At 37.2% G+C, this 13,945-nt stretch overlaps 3 protein-coding genes across 7 annotated transcripts in view; 2 read left to right on the forward strand and 1 right to left on the reverse strand.

Annotated features, from left to right (window-relative positions):
* Positions 1–2,033, reverse strand: part of mcm3l (MCM3 minichromosome maintenance deficient 3, like) — a 46,557-nt gene extending 44,524 nt beyond the window's left edge. For all 3 annotated transcript variants that reach the window (XM_079889082.1, XM_079889081.1, XM_079889083.1), the window contains exons 1-3: positions 1,828–2,033; positions 1,623–1,735; positions 1,265–1,473 (exon numbers count right to left, since the gene is read on the reverse strand). In XM_079889082.1, the coding sequence (XP_079745208.1) occupies positions 1,265–1,473; positions 1,623–1,735; positions 1,828–1,899 (394 nt within the window). In that variant the 5' untranslated portion in view covers positions 1,900–2,033. The remainder of the gene's footprint in view (positions 1–1,264; positions 1,474–1,622; positions 1,736–1,827) is intronic.
* Positions 1–9,432, forward strand: part of LOC307168828 (MARVEL domain-containing protein 3) — a 30,172-nt gene extending 20,740 nt beyond the window's left edge. Inside the window, exons 2-5 of one of the 2 annotated variants that reach the window (XM_079889094.1) lie at positions 4,749–4,853; positions 5,614–5,722; positions 5,872–5,981; positions 8,406–9,432. In XM_079889094.1, the coding sequence (XP_079745220.1) occupies positions 5,616–5,722; positions 5,872–5,981; positions 8,406–9,061 (873 nt within the window). In that variant the 5' untranslated portion in view covers positions 4,749–4,853; positions 5,614–5,615 and the 3' untranslated portion in view covers positions 9,062–9,432. The remainder of the gene's footprint in view (positions 1–4,748; positions 4,854–5,613; positions 5,723–5,871; positions 5,982–8,405) is intronic. The other variant, XM_079889095.1, reaches the window with a different exon arrangement.
* Positions 9,433–10,291: 859 nt separating this feature from the next.
* tns3.2 (tensin 3, tandem duplicate 2) overlaps positions 10,292–13,945 on the forward strand; it is a 49,326-nt gene continuing 45,672 nt past the window's right edge. The window contains exons 1-6 of one of the 2 annotated variants that reach the window (XM_079889077.1): positions 10,478–10,496; positions 10,597–10,751; positions 12,032–12,207; positions 12,316–12,366; positions 12,741–12,863; positions 12,976–13,040. In XM_079889077.1, the coding sequence (XP_079745203.1) occupies positions 12,058–12,207; positions 12,316–12,366; positions 12,741–12,863; positions 12,976–13,040 (389 nt within the window). In that variant the 5' untranslated portion in view covers positions 10,478–10,496; positions 10,597–10,751; positions 12,032–12,057. Of the gene's footprint in view, positions 10,497–10,596; positions 10,752–12,031; positions 12,208–12,315; positions 12,367–12,740; positions 12,864–12,975; positions 13,041–13,945 lie in introns of both variants that reach the window. The other variant, XM_079889076.1, reaches the window with a different exon arrangement.

Below are 13,945 nucleotides of genomic sequence, written 5' to 3' on the forward strand. Positions count from 1 at the left end.
AAGGATACACATCTTCTCTTCTCCACAAAGTAAGTAACAGAGATATGGAATTTATGATCCATATTGTTTGATTTTTTAAATTATTTTTATTATGACTTCATGCCTAAAAATACCCAGTCACAAAAAAACATTAAAGCTATTCCATGACTTTATATCACTTTTTCCTTTTAAGGGCTCATACTGTCCATTTTGGCTAATTTTGGCCTTCATGAACATAATTGTTTTACATAATCAAATGGAAGAGACACAATGTGACTAAACTCAATTGTGCATTTCAGATGCCGTCGCGTACCATAACCTCATCTGCAGAGAGAAACTGCTCAGAATACACATATAATGAAAGACATAAAGACATCATAGCGGATTGTGAAGATATTTCACTGGAACTTGATCTTCATTACATCTATATCGTGTTCAATGTCAATTGTTATTTATTAATGTATTCAACTAACCTCTGTTGTTAGAGGTTACATTTTTGCTACAATCTGCCATGTCAATAAAAAATAAAAGTGCCTAATTGACACAAGAAGCTGTTTTTTTTTTTTTTTTAAATGTAAAACAATTAGAGGCAACACGATAGAAGACCCGGCAGATAGAGAGCTAAAAAAAGATATATTAATAAATAATGTATTAAAAAAAATAATAGTAATATTAATAATATGAAGATACTAATATTAATGAAAATAAATAACATTGAAAAGGTTATTTATAACACCATTAAGGTCCTATATATAGCACATTCAAAGCATGGTTCTTTTTGGAACCTTACAAAAAGTGTTCCGTTTAGCACCAAAAATGATTCTGCTATTGTTACATGCAGAAGAACCCTAATTTGGTGGCCTAACTGTAGTCCCAAACTGAAATGCATGTTTGAGTGGTTTTAACTGAAAGCAACTTGCACTAATATAGCTCAAAATATGTCAATGCCATTGTTTTGTCTCAAGATGCACACCACACCAGTAATGTTTTTTTCTAAGGCACGTTTATAAAAGCCACTTAAATGTCCTAATTGAACTAAGGCCTAATCCTGGCTTAATCTTAACCATGTCTCTGAAACTGGGCCCTTGTGCTCAACTTAGTATAACGCATAATGACCATGAGGTGAAATAAACATCCACATCACGTAGCTCTATACTAAGTGCGAATCCATAGCTCTGACCTAAACACGTCGATCTAAAAATCAGAGTCTGAAATGTTTATCGTTTTGAAAAGAATAGTTAAATCTAACAATCATAATTTGTAAAATGAAGTAAATCCTACTCACACTTGGTCACAATTCCTTCCACACACACAAGATTTCCCAGAAAGCGTGCACTTAGAGTACGTGGAGACACATGTTTGTTCCCAAAGCTGCCCTCAAAACCAACGTGGAACTCTTCAAACTGCTTCGCGTAAGTGGCGTCTATTGAAGCCACAAGGTCCTTTAGGGCTTTCTGGAACGCCACCAGCTCAGCAAAAGCATTCTTCAGTAATCTATTGAGAAGAGACCATTAATCAGATCACTGTCAGAAGATTCAGGGATCAATTCATCATGGTCAAAGTACTTTATGAAATGAGAAAATTGTGTTCAAATAAAACACGAGCATATATATATTTTTATTAATTTTTAAAATAATGCTCACTCTTTAGCTCTTTTTTCACTTTTTCGTCGCAGGTCATTAATGTTAACAATAAGGCGACACTGGCCCTCAGACACCATACTCCTGACCTTCTCATGATAAATACCCTGGTCTTGCTGTAAATGAAAAAAAAAATATTTAGCGTTTGCACAAATCAAAAGACCCACAACAGGTCAAAAGTAGAAACACAAAGAATAAAATAATTCACATCATCATCCAAAAAGTCCAGGTACTCCCTCTGTGACTCTCTCAGCTCGAGGTCCTCAAGCCCAGAATCCATTTCTACTACAACCGTGTCAGCATGTACATTACAAAAAAACAACAATATCTAATAATTTGCCATTCAACATGGAAAATCAAACACACACATACAACAGAATCAAACGCCTGTCTTGGAAACAGGTGGGGCCACACGCCTGCAAATCAATTATGTTAATTAGGAGCATTAACCAATCCGGAGCCTCTGATAATCAATTATACAACTACAGAGACCTTGCTGCTTCCAACTATCTGTTGAACATAAAGATTAATTTGATAAAAGTCACTGGACACTGAGCACAATACATGTAAGCCATTTGTCTATTTAAAGTGCACCGCTTGCTTGAACCAAAACAATGGCAGAGCAGATGAATGTGGTCCTTGTGAAATACCAAGTCACATGCAGTCTTTTTGCAACTACCCGTACAGAATTAATTGATTCTATTATACTGTATTCGACAAAGCCATGAACACACATCTGAGACATTTACATGCATTCTTAATAGAAACTCATAAAGACATTACAATGTATTAATCTGACAATTATTCATTGAGTTTATTTCATATTGCTGGACATTTACAGTTGACACTGACACAGTTGCATAATGCGCATATAATACATAATGTTATCTTATTACGACATTCCAGAAGGATGGTGCCCTAGGCAACAACCCATTTCAAGTGGTGTTTATGGCTGCATCCGAAATCGCATTCCCTAGGAGAAAAACAGTATGTGAAGTATGGCTGAATTCAGTACTCATAAAAGAGTAGGCAAAAAGTAACCGGATGACCAACTTCCCGCGAGATTATGAAGTGTGCATACAATTGACACTTTACTATCTCATGAGGCCACGGGCGAGTATTTATGAAGCGACACTGGTGTTTCTCAAACGGAAACTGCCACGTCATCAAACGTCACTGAAGCCCATCTCAATTTGAAGGATCCTTGGAAGGGTGCCTTCGTTTCGCGTCCTTCTTTTGGCCTGTTTTGAAGGATGCATCGGATGTATCCTTCGTGGCCTTAAATCACCCACAATCCTTTGCACACATTTAAATTCATGAAAATAAACTGATGGAAAACGAGTCGGTACTTATTATGAAATGACACATGAAATGTACATGAAAGTATAAATGTTATCTTTTGTTTTGCTGTGAGTTAATCACTTAACACGAAATTGTCAATAACGTAAGCCACTGGGAGACCGCAGTCGCTTGTCATTCACTGCATTGCATTAATAGAACCCCAGTTAATGTAAAGATTTGTAATACAAAGTAATTTTCCAAAATTAAGTTTAAATTGTATTTTTCGTGACGTGACTGCGGGGGTGGAAACATTAATGACGGCTCGATGGTGTTTTAAGCCCCCAATGGCTCCTTAGAGGCAGCTAACCCTACCCTCAACCTTAAACCTACCCATCCCCTCGCTGCCTGGAAGGCGCCATTGGGGGCTTAAAACACCAAACCTTTATGACGTCGCCACGCGCACTTACTAGACCGTGTCATTTTAGCATTTAATGCTGAGGAGACTAGCCAAGTCTTACTAGGACTGAAGGACTGAACTAGGAAAGACACAGTCTCGGTAGGGTGCAGCCTTCTGTTTGAGAAACACCCGACGCTGGGTCACATGACAACATGGCGGATAGAGTCGGTCCAGATTACATTCATACTACACACACTCATTCATACCCTGATAGCACAAGTACATCTCGGAGAGGTCTATTTGATGTCTGCGAGATGTATTTTTTAGAGTGTTTGCTCATCTGCAAATACATCTCTAGGACGTTTCAGTTAGATGTCATATAGGCCTAAACAATTTAGAAGAAGTCCTAAAGATTTAGAATGCATGTAAAACTGCTTTTTCTAAGATGTTTATCAGGTGTTTTTACACAGCAGATGATTTTAAAAGATCTTTAGCAGACATCTTGTGCTATAATCTGGGTATAGAACATGCTTTTTTTAGCGGTCGTGAAGTAGGCTATACTTATTCAAAAATAAGTAGGCCTACTTATTCAAGAGAGCATGCTATTTCGGACGCAGCCTATGATTCGTTCTTGCGATGCAGATGCAGCGTTTTGAACGAATCTTTTAAGTGATCAAGTCTCTTCGCATTGCAGACTCTTTTGAAGCGTATGACTGCGTTCGTTCCTGTTTGTCTTCAGTATTCAAATGCTTGGACCTGTTGAACTAACACGCCCTCTTTCCAGTTCCTGAAGCAGCTGGATGAACGTCGGTCTCCTCAGTGTGTTGGTATGTCGTTGCGATTGACATTCTAAAAAAAGCTTTTTCTTTTTTTAAAGAATCATTTGTGTCAATGATTATTGACTCATTCATAACAAAAAAGACACTCACTTATCGCCACTCACTAGCGTAATGACGTGATCTTGAGATCGTGCCTCAGTTCGAGTGCAACCGAACTCAGACCACCTCCTCCAGGTAGGCTATTCTCGGGTTCGGCTACTCCGGTGCGCACCGGGGTCATCATGAGTCATGACAGGTTTCACATTAGCAAATAAATTTTCATGGGAACCGTGCCCCGTTTCGAAACTTGTAAGTGTGCAGTGCACCCTCACTGATCAACTCAGTGAATTAATCTTTTTAGTGAACTGATTCAAAAGAATCGAGTCGCTGGGATGAATCAACCCCCATGGATTCCTCTTCACTGGCGTAGGTTTAGATCCAAACAGAGCCGCTTCTGTTACGGACACAAGCCTATGATCTCAGACGGCGGTCTGCGTGACCCTTGCTCCCGTTATCACGGACTGGATCTTTTAGGACAGAATAAGCGACCACACAGATAACGAGCTTTGACAGTACGTTTCAGAGTAGCCGCGTCTATCACCTATCACCTGCTCAACCCCACCCATTTTACAGGTAATCATCGCGAGATTTCACTGACGGGTTTCGGTCTCGTGTCTGTGGGAAGTGGAGTTTTGATTTTGAAAACCAAAACAAATGTGATCTGCGCCTTTTAAGCAAGTAAGTTATCTTTGTGCCGTGTTTACAAACATTGTTTGGTATATTTATTAAGAAAAAACGAAAGTGTAGTGTTGTTCTTGCTGATGTCAACCGAAACAAAAGACAGGTGAAACTTACCGATACTGACGCTCAGGTTGCTTTGCGTTAAATTGAGGCAGAAAGCTGAAACGTGTGTTAAAAGAACCCCTTACGAAAATTAACCATGTTTTTATTGAAGTTACGTTAGCCAACGTGTTTTTTTGGCGGATTGATTAGGCTACTATTTGTATAACCACAGTTTTACTACAAATGCCATGGTTAAACAATGGTTAGTGTTAACCATGTTTTTTTTTTTTTTTTTTTTTTTGTCGTAAAACCATGGTTAACATTTCAGAAGGGACTGTTGTGATTATATGTTTGTCAGGCTTGCATTTTTAAAATACAGTCTACTGAAAAAAATGTTTGCTGTATTGTTAATGATAGCCTATATTATATAATATAGAAATTGTACTCTATAAATCCAAAGTCCACGAACCCCTTGATGTTACCCCTGGGTGGTAATCATCCACTTATAGGCTATAAAAACGTATAGACCTATACTTAATAAATACATAAATAATATGCATGTGTATGTCATTAATGAAAAGTATTATATTCCTTTTTATATTGGGATATCTCGATGCCCGCAAAGTTTGGCCGGGGTCCCCTGGTTCTGTATAATTTGAAAACCTCTGCTATAAACACATAATACACCAAAGCATATTTTCCCTCCCTCATGAAGCAATGAGCCAGCCGTCCAGAAACCACCGTGCACAGAGAGAGAGAAATGGTGATAATAGAGACAGCAGCCGACGGGACAGTCCTAGTGACCGACGATCAGGCAGTGAGAGGTGAGACGACATACTAACTGTTTAAACAAACAACAACACACAAATATTCACCAGGAATTTTTTTTAAAAAAGGAAGTCATTTTTTGCTTTGTATATTGTACGTCATTACAAGCCATTGTTTTAGATCATGTATGCTATATCTGACCCAGGTCTTCCAGCCAGCCACCGTTCTACCCCAGAAATGCTCAGAGATCTGTGAGGAGCTCTCCTCGAGAGCAACGCCGGGAGTCAAAGTGCTCTCACGTCTGTTCCAGGAGAGGTAGGCATTCACAAACGGCCAGAACTATCAATGGATGGGAGACAAATGTTGCAGTGCAACCAATGCATCTAAACAACTGCGTCATAGTCTAAACCTGTTTCGAGTAATTCTCTGAATTTGGGTGTTAAGTTTAGGATCATGATTTTTTTAAACATGATCTCACACAGGTCTGGTTTTACTCTAGCTCAAGCCGTACCCTCTTACATGACATGCATTTACTCCTTTCCTTGTCTCAGCTGGTCTAACCAGTTTAGCTTTTTTAAAGCTTGTTGATACTAATCTTTCATTTACAAACCTTTACTGTTTTCCATCGAGCAGAATATGTGACATTTTTTTCCTCACTCTTGTGTAAACAAATGCATACACCAGGTATAGCAGGTATAGTTTAAATGAACTCTAACATTGTCTCAGATTGTTATAAAATTATATTGTTAATATTATAAATATAAAATTTTATTAAGTTATATTCTGTTGTTATATTCTTTATTATTGTTTTTCAAAAATTCAATTATATATATTTTTACTATATTATGTTAGCTGGTGACCTTTATAGAGTGCAAGAACGTCTGGCCCTCTTTTTCAGCAGCGCTTGTTTGGGAAGTATATTTTCCATTAATTTTTTTCCTTAAGGATTTAAAAAAAAAACTTCATTAAAGAGTTATAAGTCACGAACCAAGCCAATCAGCGACAAGGTGAATCACAACACCAAAAAAATCAGACAAAAAGAAAAAGGCACAAGACTGTGTACTTAACGGCTTTAGTGAGGGAAAGAGCTACAATCCCATCAAGCATTGCGAACAGCATCATAAATTTAAAAACTGGAGAAATTTAAAACTACTCATTTACAAATTATGATTTTATATTTACTGTGTAAATTTCTGATTGGTGTTTTTTTCTGCACAGCATCATGGGTAGTGTAGTTTTTCACTGTTAAACAATTATTTTAAAAATGATAAGCTGAAGTAATGTGGGCTGACGGCTTCAGCAGAAGCAAATACCATGGATTAACATTCTCGTAGCTCACAGCAGGGTTGTCTTTAAAGGTTTATAAGTTAACATTCAAAATTCAATCAATATTCATTTAATTTCGCTATGGAGTTTTTAATTCCAGAACCTGTCTGTTGCTTGTATACTTAAAAACACACATGCACAATTTGTCATTCTTCCACACTCATATGATACAAACATGGCCAGTTGTACACAATAACAGTACATTGTGTAATTTAAGGCAGATATATTGATTGTCTTTTAAACAGGGATGTTAACCTTTTTGACTCAAAAGGCCCCTTAATGTCCAACTCAATATTCTAGGGCCCCCATATTGCCCCCATGTACAATTTTTTTTTTAGATTAAATAATGTTTCTTTTATATTCTAATATTGGATAATAACTAGATACCCTGACAACTTAATATGACATAAATGTTTACATTTATGATTATTATCAATGTTGAAAACAGTTATTTACGTTTTTATTTCATGATGCTATGATGAATAGAAAGTTCAAAAGAGCAGCATTTATCTGAAATCTAAAGCTTTTGTAACATTAAACACTACCGTTCAAAAGTTTGGGGTCAGTAAGAATTTTAATTTTATTTTTGGGGGAAAGAAATAAAATAAATCAATACTTTTATTCATCAAGGATGAGTTAAACTGATCAAAAGTTACAGTAAAGACATTTATAATGTTAGAAACGATTCTATTTTAAATAAATGCTGTTCTTTTGAACTTTCTATTCATCAAAGAATTTTTAAAACATTTTGTGCACAACTGTTTTCAACATTGATAATAATAATGAATGTTTCTTGAGCATCAAATCATCATATTAGAATGATTTCTGAAGGATCATGTGACACTGAAGACTGGAGTAATGATGCTGAAAATTCAGCTTTGTTCACAGGAATAAATTACAGTTTAAAATATATTAAAATAGAAAACAGTAATTTTAAATTGTCATAATATTTCACAATTTGTATTGTTTTTTAATCAAATAAATGCAGCCTTGGTGAGCAGAAGATACTTCTTATAAAAACATTAAAAAATCTTACTGACCCCAAACTTTTGAACGGTAGTGTATATATATATATCTTTAGTGCAGTTTATAATATTTGTTTGTTTGTAAGTTCATGCATTTGCATTGATCACATGACCTTGGTGTTGCTAGCACCATGCTCTGCTGTTTGACCTACAGGAGAGCGTAAATTAATAGAATTTATATTTGCAAGCTTGTTTATGATACTGCTTTTACAATTTTTTTAAATGTCTGTGTACTTGAAAACATATAGCTGCAATTAATTTTGGGAAGAGCCCTCACCAGATGATCATCATATTTGGGGGTTTTAGGCATTAAAAAGTTAGAAAACCCCTGCTCTAAACAAGATTGCAGTTTCTTATGTAGTTGCATGTGTTTCTGTGTGTGTTTCAGGTATTGTGTTGTTATGTTCCATCCTGACCAATGTGTTGGTGCTCATCTGCATTGTGGCTGCTCACATGTCACAGATGGGAATGTCTGCGATGGGTATGGGCGGCGGAAGCTTTATCGACGCCATGATTCCTTTTGAGGGGACGGAGCTGCAGAAGGTGCGTGAACTTGACATGCAGTTCGGACAAATGAGAGCACCTCTAGTCTATGGAGGCGTCGCCTTCAGCCTCACATTTGGTGTTCTTTCACTCCTGTTCGTTGTGTCCGGCAACAAACCCGCCCACAGGCTTCCACGGAAGATCCTGATTGGACAGTTTGCATTCCAGATCATTGGTGCAGTGGGTTACGTGGTTGCTGTAGGTTTGTACCTGCATTTCGTGACCTATGTGAACTCAACCGACATGTGCCATCAACGTGAACGACTGTATGCTCGTAACGGATATACCTGGATGAACTGTAGCGTAAATGGGGGGGATGCATCCGTCGCACTATTTGGAATCATAACCGCAATTCTGTACGCTGTTGGCGCCTTTTTAACGGGAAAAACAATCCAGGAAGTCAGAAATTACTTTAAGGAGCGTGACCGTTACAAAGCCGAACGAAGAGAAGAAACCAGAGGTGTCCAAGAAAGAACTGTGAATTCTGACCTCTATGTCTGAGTTGTGCTGCAGAAATGTGGACTGAAACCTTCTCGACTGGATGTACATAAACTGGTTTTAATTTCTTTTAACGTTTTAACTGTTTGTTTTTTCTGGGTTTTTTCTCTTTTTTTTTTTTTACATTTCTAAAATGTTTGAGTTTTATTTTAGTAAATATTTCAGTTAATATTGTATAAATCCTGCGTAAAATAAAAATTTAAGCTGTGGCATTTAGCCTCATGAATAAAAAAAAAATTCTGTTAACTGTTTTAATGAAAAAGTTCAATCAGTAGATATTAGTAGAATTATGTCATTTTTGGATATGAAATTTCAAATTTGGCATTGAATATTGAGATATGTGCTGAATATTTTAAAGGTAAATTGTACCTAAATTTAAGTGTGAGTAAATTATGACAGAATTTACTCACACTTACTCACAAACCTGTATGACTTTCACAAAAGAAGATATTTTGAAGAATCTGCAATGGTTTGTTTTGGTTACCATTGACTTCCATTGTAGGGTAAAAAACGCTGAGACATTTCTCAAAATATCTTCTTTTATGTTCCACAGAAGAAAGAAATTCATAAAGGTTTGGAATGACATATCAAAATAAATGATTTTGGGTGAACTATATTAATTCTCTATGGCTGATTGTCCAATAGGGGGCAGCAGATACACATGCAATTCTGGCCCCTAAGTCTGACCTCACATTTACTATGATATATGTCCTTAAATAGCATTACAGCTGAATATGACTTTAGCAATAATGATGCAATCTTTTTTTCTTCCCACTGCGACAAATGTAATCTTTTTCTTGATGTTATTAAAAAAATATTTTGAAGATTCCTTATGGATATAAAGTTGTTTGGAATTAAATAGTAGATATATTTATAAGCAATAACTGGAAGAACCTCAAAACTATTTTTTTCCACTGTTTAGCTGTCACACTCTTAGAGCTGTTTTCAGTTTGTGATTGAAGGAATACAGCAGGAATGTAGAATGCACATGCTGCTAATATTTAACCATTATGACCCAGTTACAGTCAAAGCATGGAAAAAAAAACCACATGTGGGCTCACATAATTTCAATTATTTAGATATCAATGGATCACTATGATAAATATTTGTATTTTAACTGTTTTATATCAGGTCTGGGCTTTCCAACACACAAAGAAAAAAAAGAAGTGTCCAGTATTACTACATCATATGTCCATTGTTTGACTCAGGGCTTTTTCTTTGTAACAGGGAGGTGTGTTCCCTTAGTAGTGTTTCTTTACTCATGCTTGCCACACAACAAGTGCTGACAACGGGTGAACACACACATACATAACAACGGCCAAAGTACATGTAAGCTCAGTCACGGACCAGACAAAGCCTTTTGCTACCTTTCTTTTCTCTTTCCGTATTCACAGACGTTCAGAAGATTACTGAGAGGAGATTTCAGCCAGACAGAAGGGTGAGTTCTTTCAGCTGGTTTCTATATATGGTATTTCAATGAAGACACCACTCAGGTGTGCGATAATTTGTGTTTTGTTTCTTTTTCTTAACGGATCTAGTTTGAGGTTGAAGGTTAAACAGGCTGCGGATTAAGCATACTGTAGATAAGTGACCAGACGCACATCCGCATGGAGCGTATGGTGTAGGTGTGCAGTGCTGAAAGTGAAGGTGGATGAACTTTAAGAAATCGAATCTGGTGTGAACAGGGAACAAGGTGAGCAGATCAGTCGTGTAAGCCTTTATACACAATATAAAGTTATATTATTCTCCATTTTGCAGTAAATGGACAAAGAAAACAACCTTTGGTAGAAGTTGAGAATGGGTATGTTAGGAAGCAGGTATTTATACTGAGACGTAAATGGAAGCAAGAAGTGAAATCATTGTGAAGTCCTCTTTGTCCCTGTGTTGTCAATAGGTGTGTCCACGTTGTGTCAGGTCAGCTCAAAAGAAGTGGTCTGATTGGCCAATTTTGAGTCTCATTTCAGTCCAGTGGATCTGTTTTGCCTCTCCACCATCACATGACAGGGGTCAGACAAATGTCATTTAAGAGACTTACTGGCTGTCATGTGTTTATGTATTGGAAGCTGTTTAGTCTCGTGTGCTACATGTGTTAGAGGTCTTTTTTTATTCATTTGAACTTTATAAAAGCATTATTTCTGACACTGATCCCATATATTGTAGCCTGAAGTGCAGTAGTAATATGAGCCAAACTGGTCTTTTCTTTTTCTAGAGGAAGAGAGATACTGAATGAAAAGAATAGAGGAAGCATCCTTGGTGTGAAAGAGAATGTGTCCAAGCAAAATATAGATTTGTATCTTGTGACTCTGAGTCCTTGATGAGGGAACTGTGGTTGCTTATTCAGACTGGTTTCAGTTTCATTTATGCATGTATTTTTAAATGCTGCTTTTCAAATATCCTTTCTGTACTCTACCATTCAGAAGTTTGGGGCCCGTAAGATTTTCTTTTCTTTTTCTTATTTTCTTCTTTTTACTTTTATTCAGCAAGGATGGGTTAAATTGAAGTGTCATTAAAAGTGAAAGCCATTTAAATTGTTACAAAAATATATTTATCCTATATATTCTGTTCTTTTCAACTTTTTAATAAGAACATTGAGAAAACAAATATCAGTTTCCAAAAAACCAAGACGAATTGATGCTGTATTGGCTGAAAAAGGAGGCTCTACACCGTACTAATAAATTATTGTGGTCTAAAACCAGGTGTTTCAGCTTCATTGTCCAACCCTCAGAACCTACAGATTTTCATATTAGTTACATTTTAATATGAAGGTTTTAATGGAAATTAAATGATGCAAAAAGCTCTGCATGTCTAAGTGTCCGTGGGCTTGACAAAGCTCTACCGATTCAGCCTGTCTTTCCAACCAGTGCCGTTCTTCCATGAATCCTTGCAGATTTGTTCATCCCTACATGCCAAAACAAATGCTTGTAAAGAGTCCTGCACATTAATGAACTGAATCCAGTCTCATCCTCTCTGCAGATCTCATATGAGGGAACACCACTGTGATGGCGGAGGGATATGAATTTGACCTGAACTACGTTACAGAGCGCATCATTGGCGTCACATTCCACCAATCGTGCGCAGAGCAGACGTACCAGCACAACCTGCGCAGCATCACGCAGATGCTGCAGTCCAAACATGCTGATCAATACATGGTGAGAAAAACAAACATATCACATGTCTCTGTGTGTCTGTTGACTGACTGTGTCAGACTGTTACTCTTGGGGACACGTGGAACAAAATCTTTATTTTCCTGCACGCAGGTCATCAACTTATCCGAACACAGTGATGATCTTAGCAGGATGAATCGCAGGGTAAAGTTAAAATGTGTCATGTGACTGATGTTACAGATGTGTGATGGAATGTGCATTGCCATTCAAAAATTTGGGGTCATTTGTAATGTTTTTATGCTCACCAAGGCTGAAACTTATTTTTAAAAGTAACTTTTTTTTAAACTTACAATTTAAAATAAGTTTTTTATTTGAATATATTTTAAAATGTAATTTATTTCTGTGATCAAAGCTGGGTTTTCAGCATCATTACTCCAGTCTTCAGTGTCACATGATCCTTCAGAAATCACTCTAATATGCTGATTTGAAACTTCTATCAGTGTTGAAAACTCAAACTGACCCCAAACATTTGAACGGTATTATATGTATAACTGTTGGCTCACATCTCTGACTGTTAGGTGGTGGATTTGGGCTGGCCGGAGTGTCACGCTCCATCACTCCATCTGCTGTGTTCTCTGTGTAAAAACATGAACAACTGGCTCAGCGCACACCCTGAAAATGTGCTGCTGCTGCACTGCAAAGTGAGATTTGAAGTTATTTGCACTTTATTCTCAGGTTAAAAGTCCATTATTTGTCTCTGCGTCCTATAGGAATGTCACGCTTGGTTAACTTTTTCCTATCTCTTTCATATAGGGCAGCAAAGACAGGGTGGGTGTGGTAATATCCTCTTACATCCAACTATCTAATGTTTCAACCAGGTACAACTTAATTCATATCCTTTGTTAACAAGTCAAAATATCTTCTTTATAAGACAATTGCCTTCTCAGACAAGCTGCTTAAAGGGACAGTTCACCACAAAAAGACAATTGCTACTAATAGGATTTACTCACCGTCATGTCGTTCCAAACCTGTATGATTTTCTGTGTGATTATAATAAATGGCCGCTGGAGCTTTCAAGCTTTGAAAAACACTCAAATGCACAATAAAAAGTCTTTATGGATTATAGCCTACACTATGGGCCAGATTTACTAATCACTTGCTCCAGCACAAACCCTCTTTTGGCGTTATAAAACTACTCTCAGGATTTACTAAAGATACGCAGTAAAGAATTAGCGCTGAAAAGCTCGGACAGGGTTATTTTTGCGGCTGACCTTATTGCACTTGTTTCCCTTCAAGATGCAAAATTTATGGGAGGAGACTATTTAAATGGATCATGCAAGATGTTTGCGCTCGTCAATTTACTGGTGTTTGCGCCGTTATTTACCGCCCAAAAAGCATGTCTTAAACGTACAGTATGTAATTTTTTCGCCGCTAGCCTCTTTACAATAACAAAGGCGTAGTTTGATGACGCAACATTTGCTAAGAATTATGGATCTTGTCGTCAACGTCAAGCCAACCGATCTAATAATGTTTATGGATGAGTGAATACATCGATGTTTTTATCATGGCTGTGATATGAAGCAGTTTGGGATTGCTAAGAGACAGCCATCAGCTCCACACGCGACGCGAGTCCCGCGGATATAAAAGGAATATGGACATTTCATTCTACCGAACTACATGCAAGTGCAGAATTACAACTCACAGGTCAGTTTATTAGACAAATTAAACGTGTGAGGTAACGCATCGATGTTTCACTTGGTCTCAGATTACACTAGCACACTAA

The sequence above is a fragment of the Squalius cephalus genome, assembly GCF_949319135.1.
Source record: "Squalius cephalus genome assembly, chromosome: 12".
NCBI classification, from domain to species: domain Eukaryota; kingdom Metazoa; phylum Chordata; class Actinopteri; order Cypriniformes; family Leuciscidae; genus Squalius; species Squalius cephalus.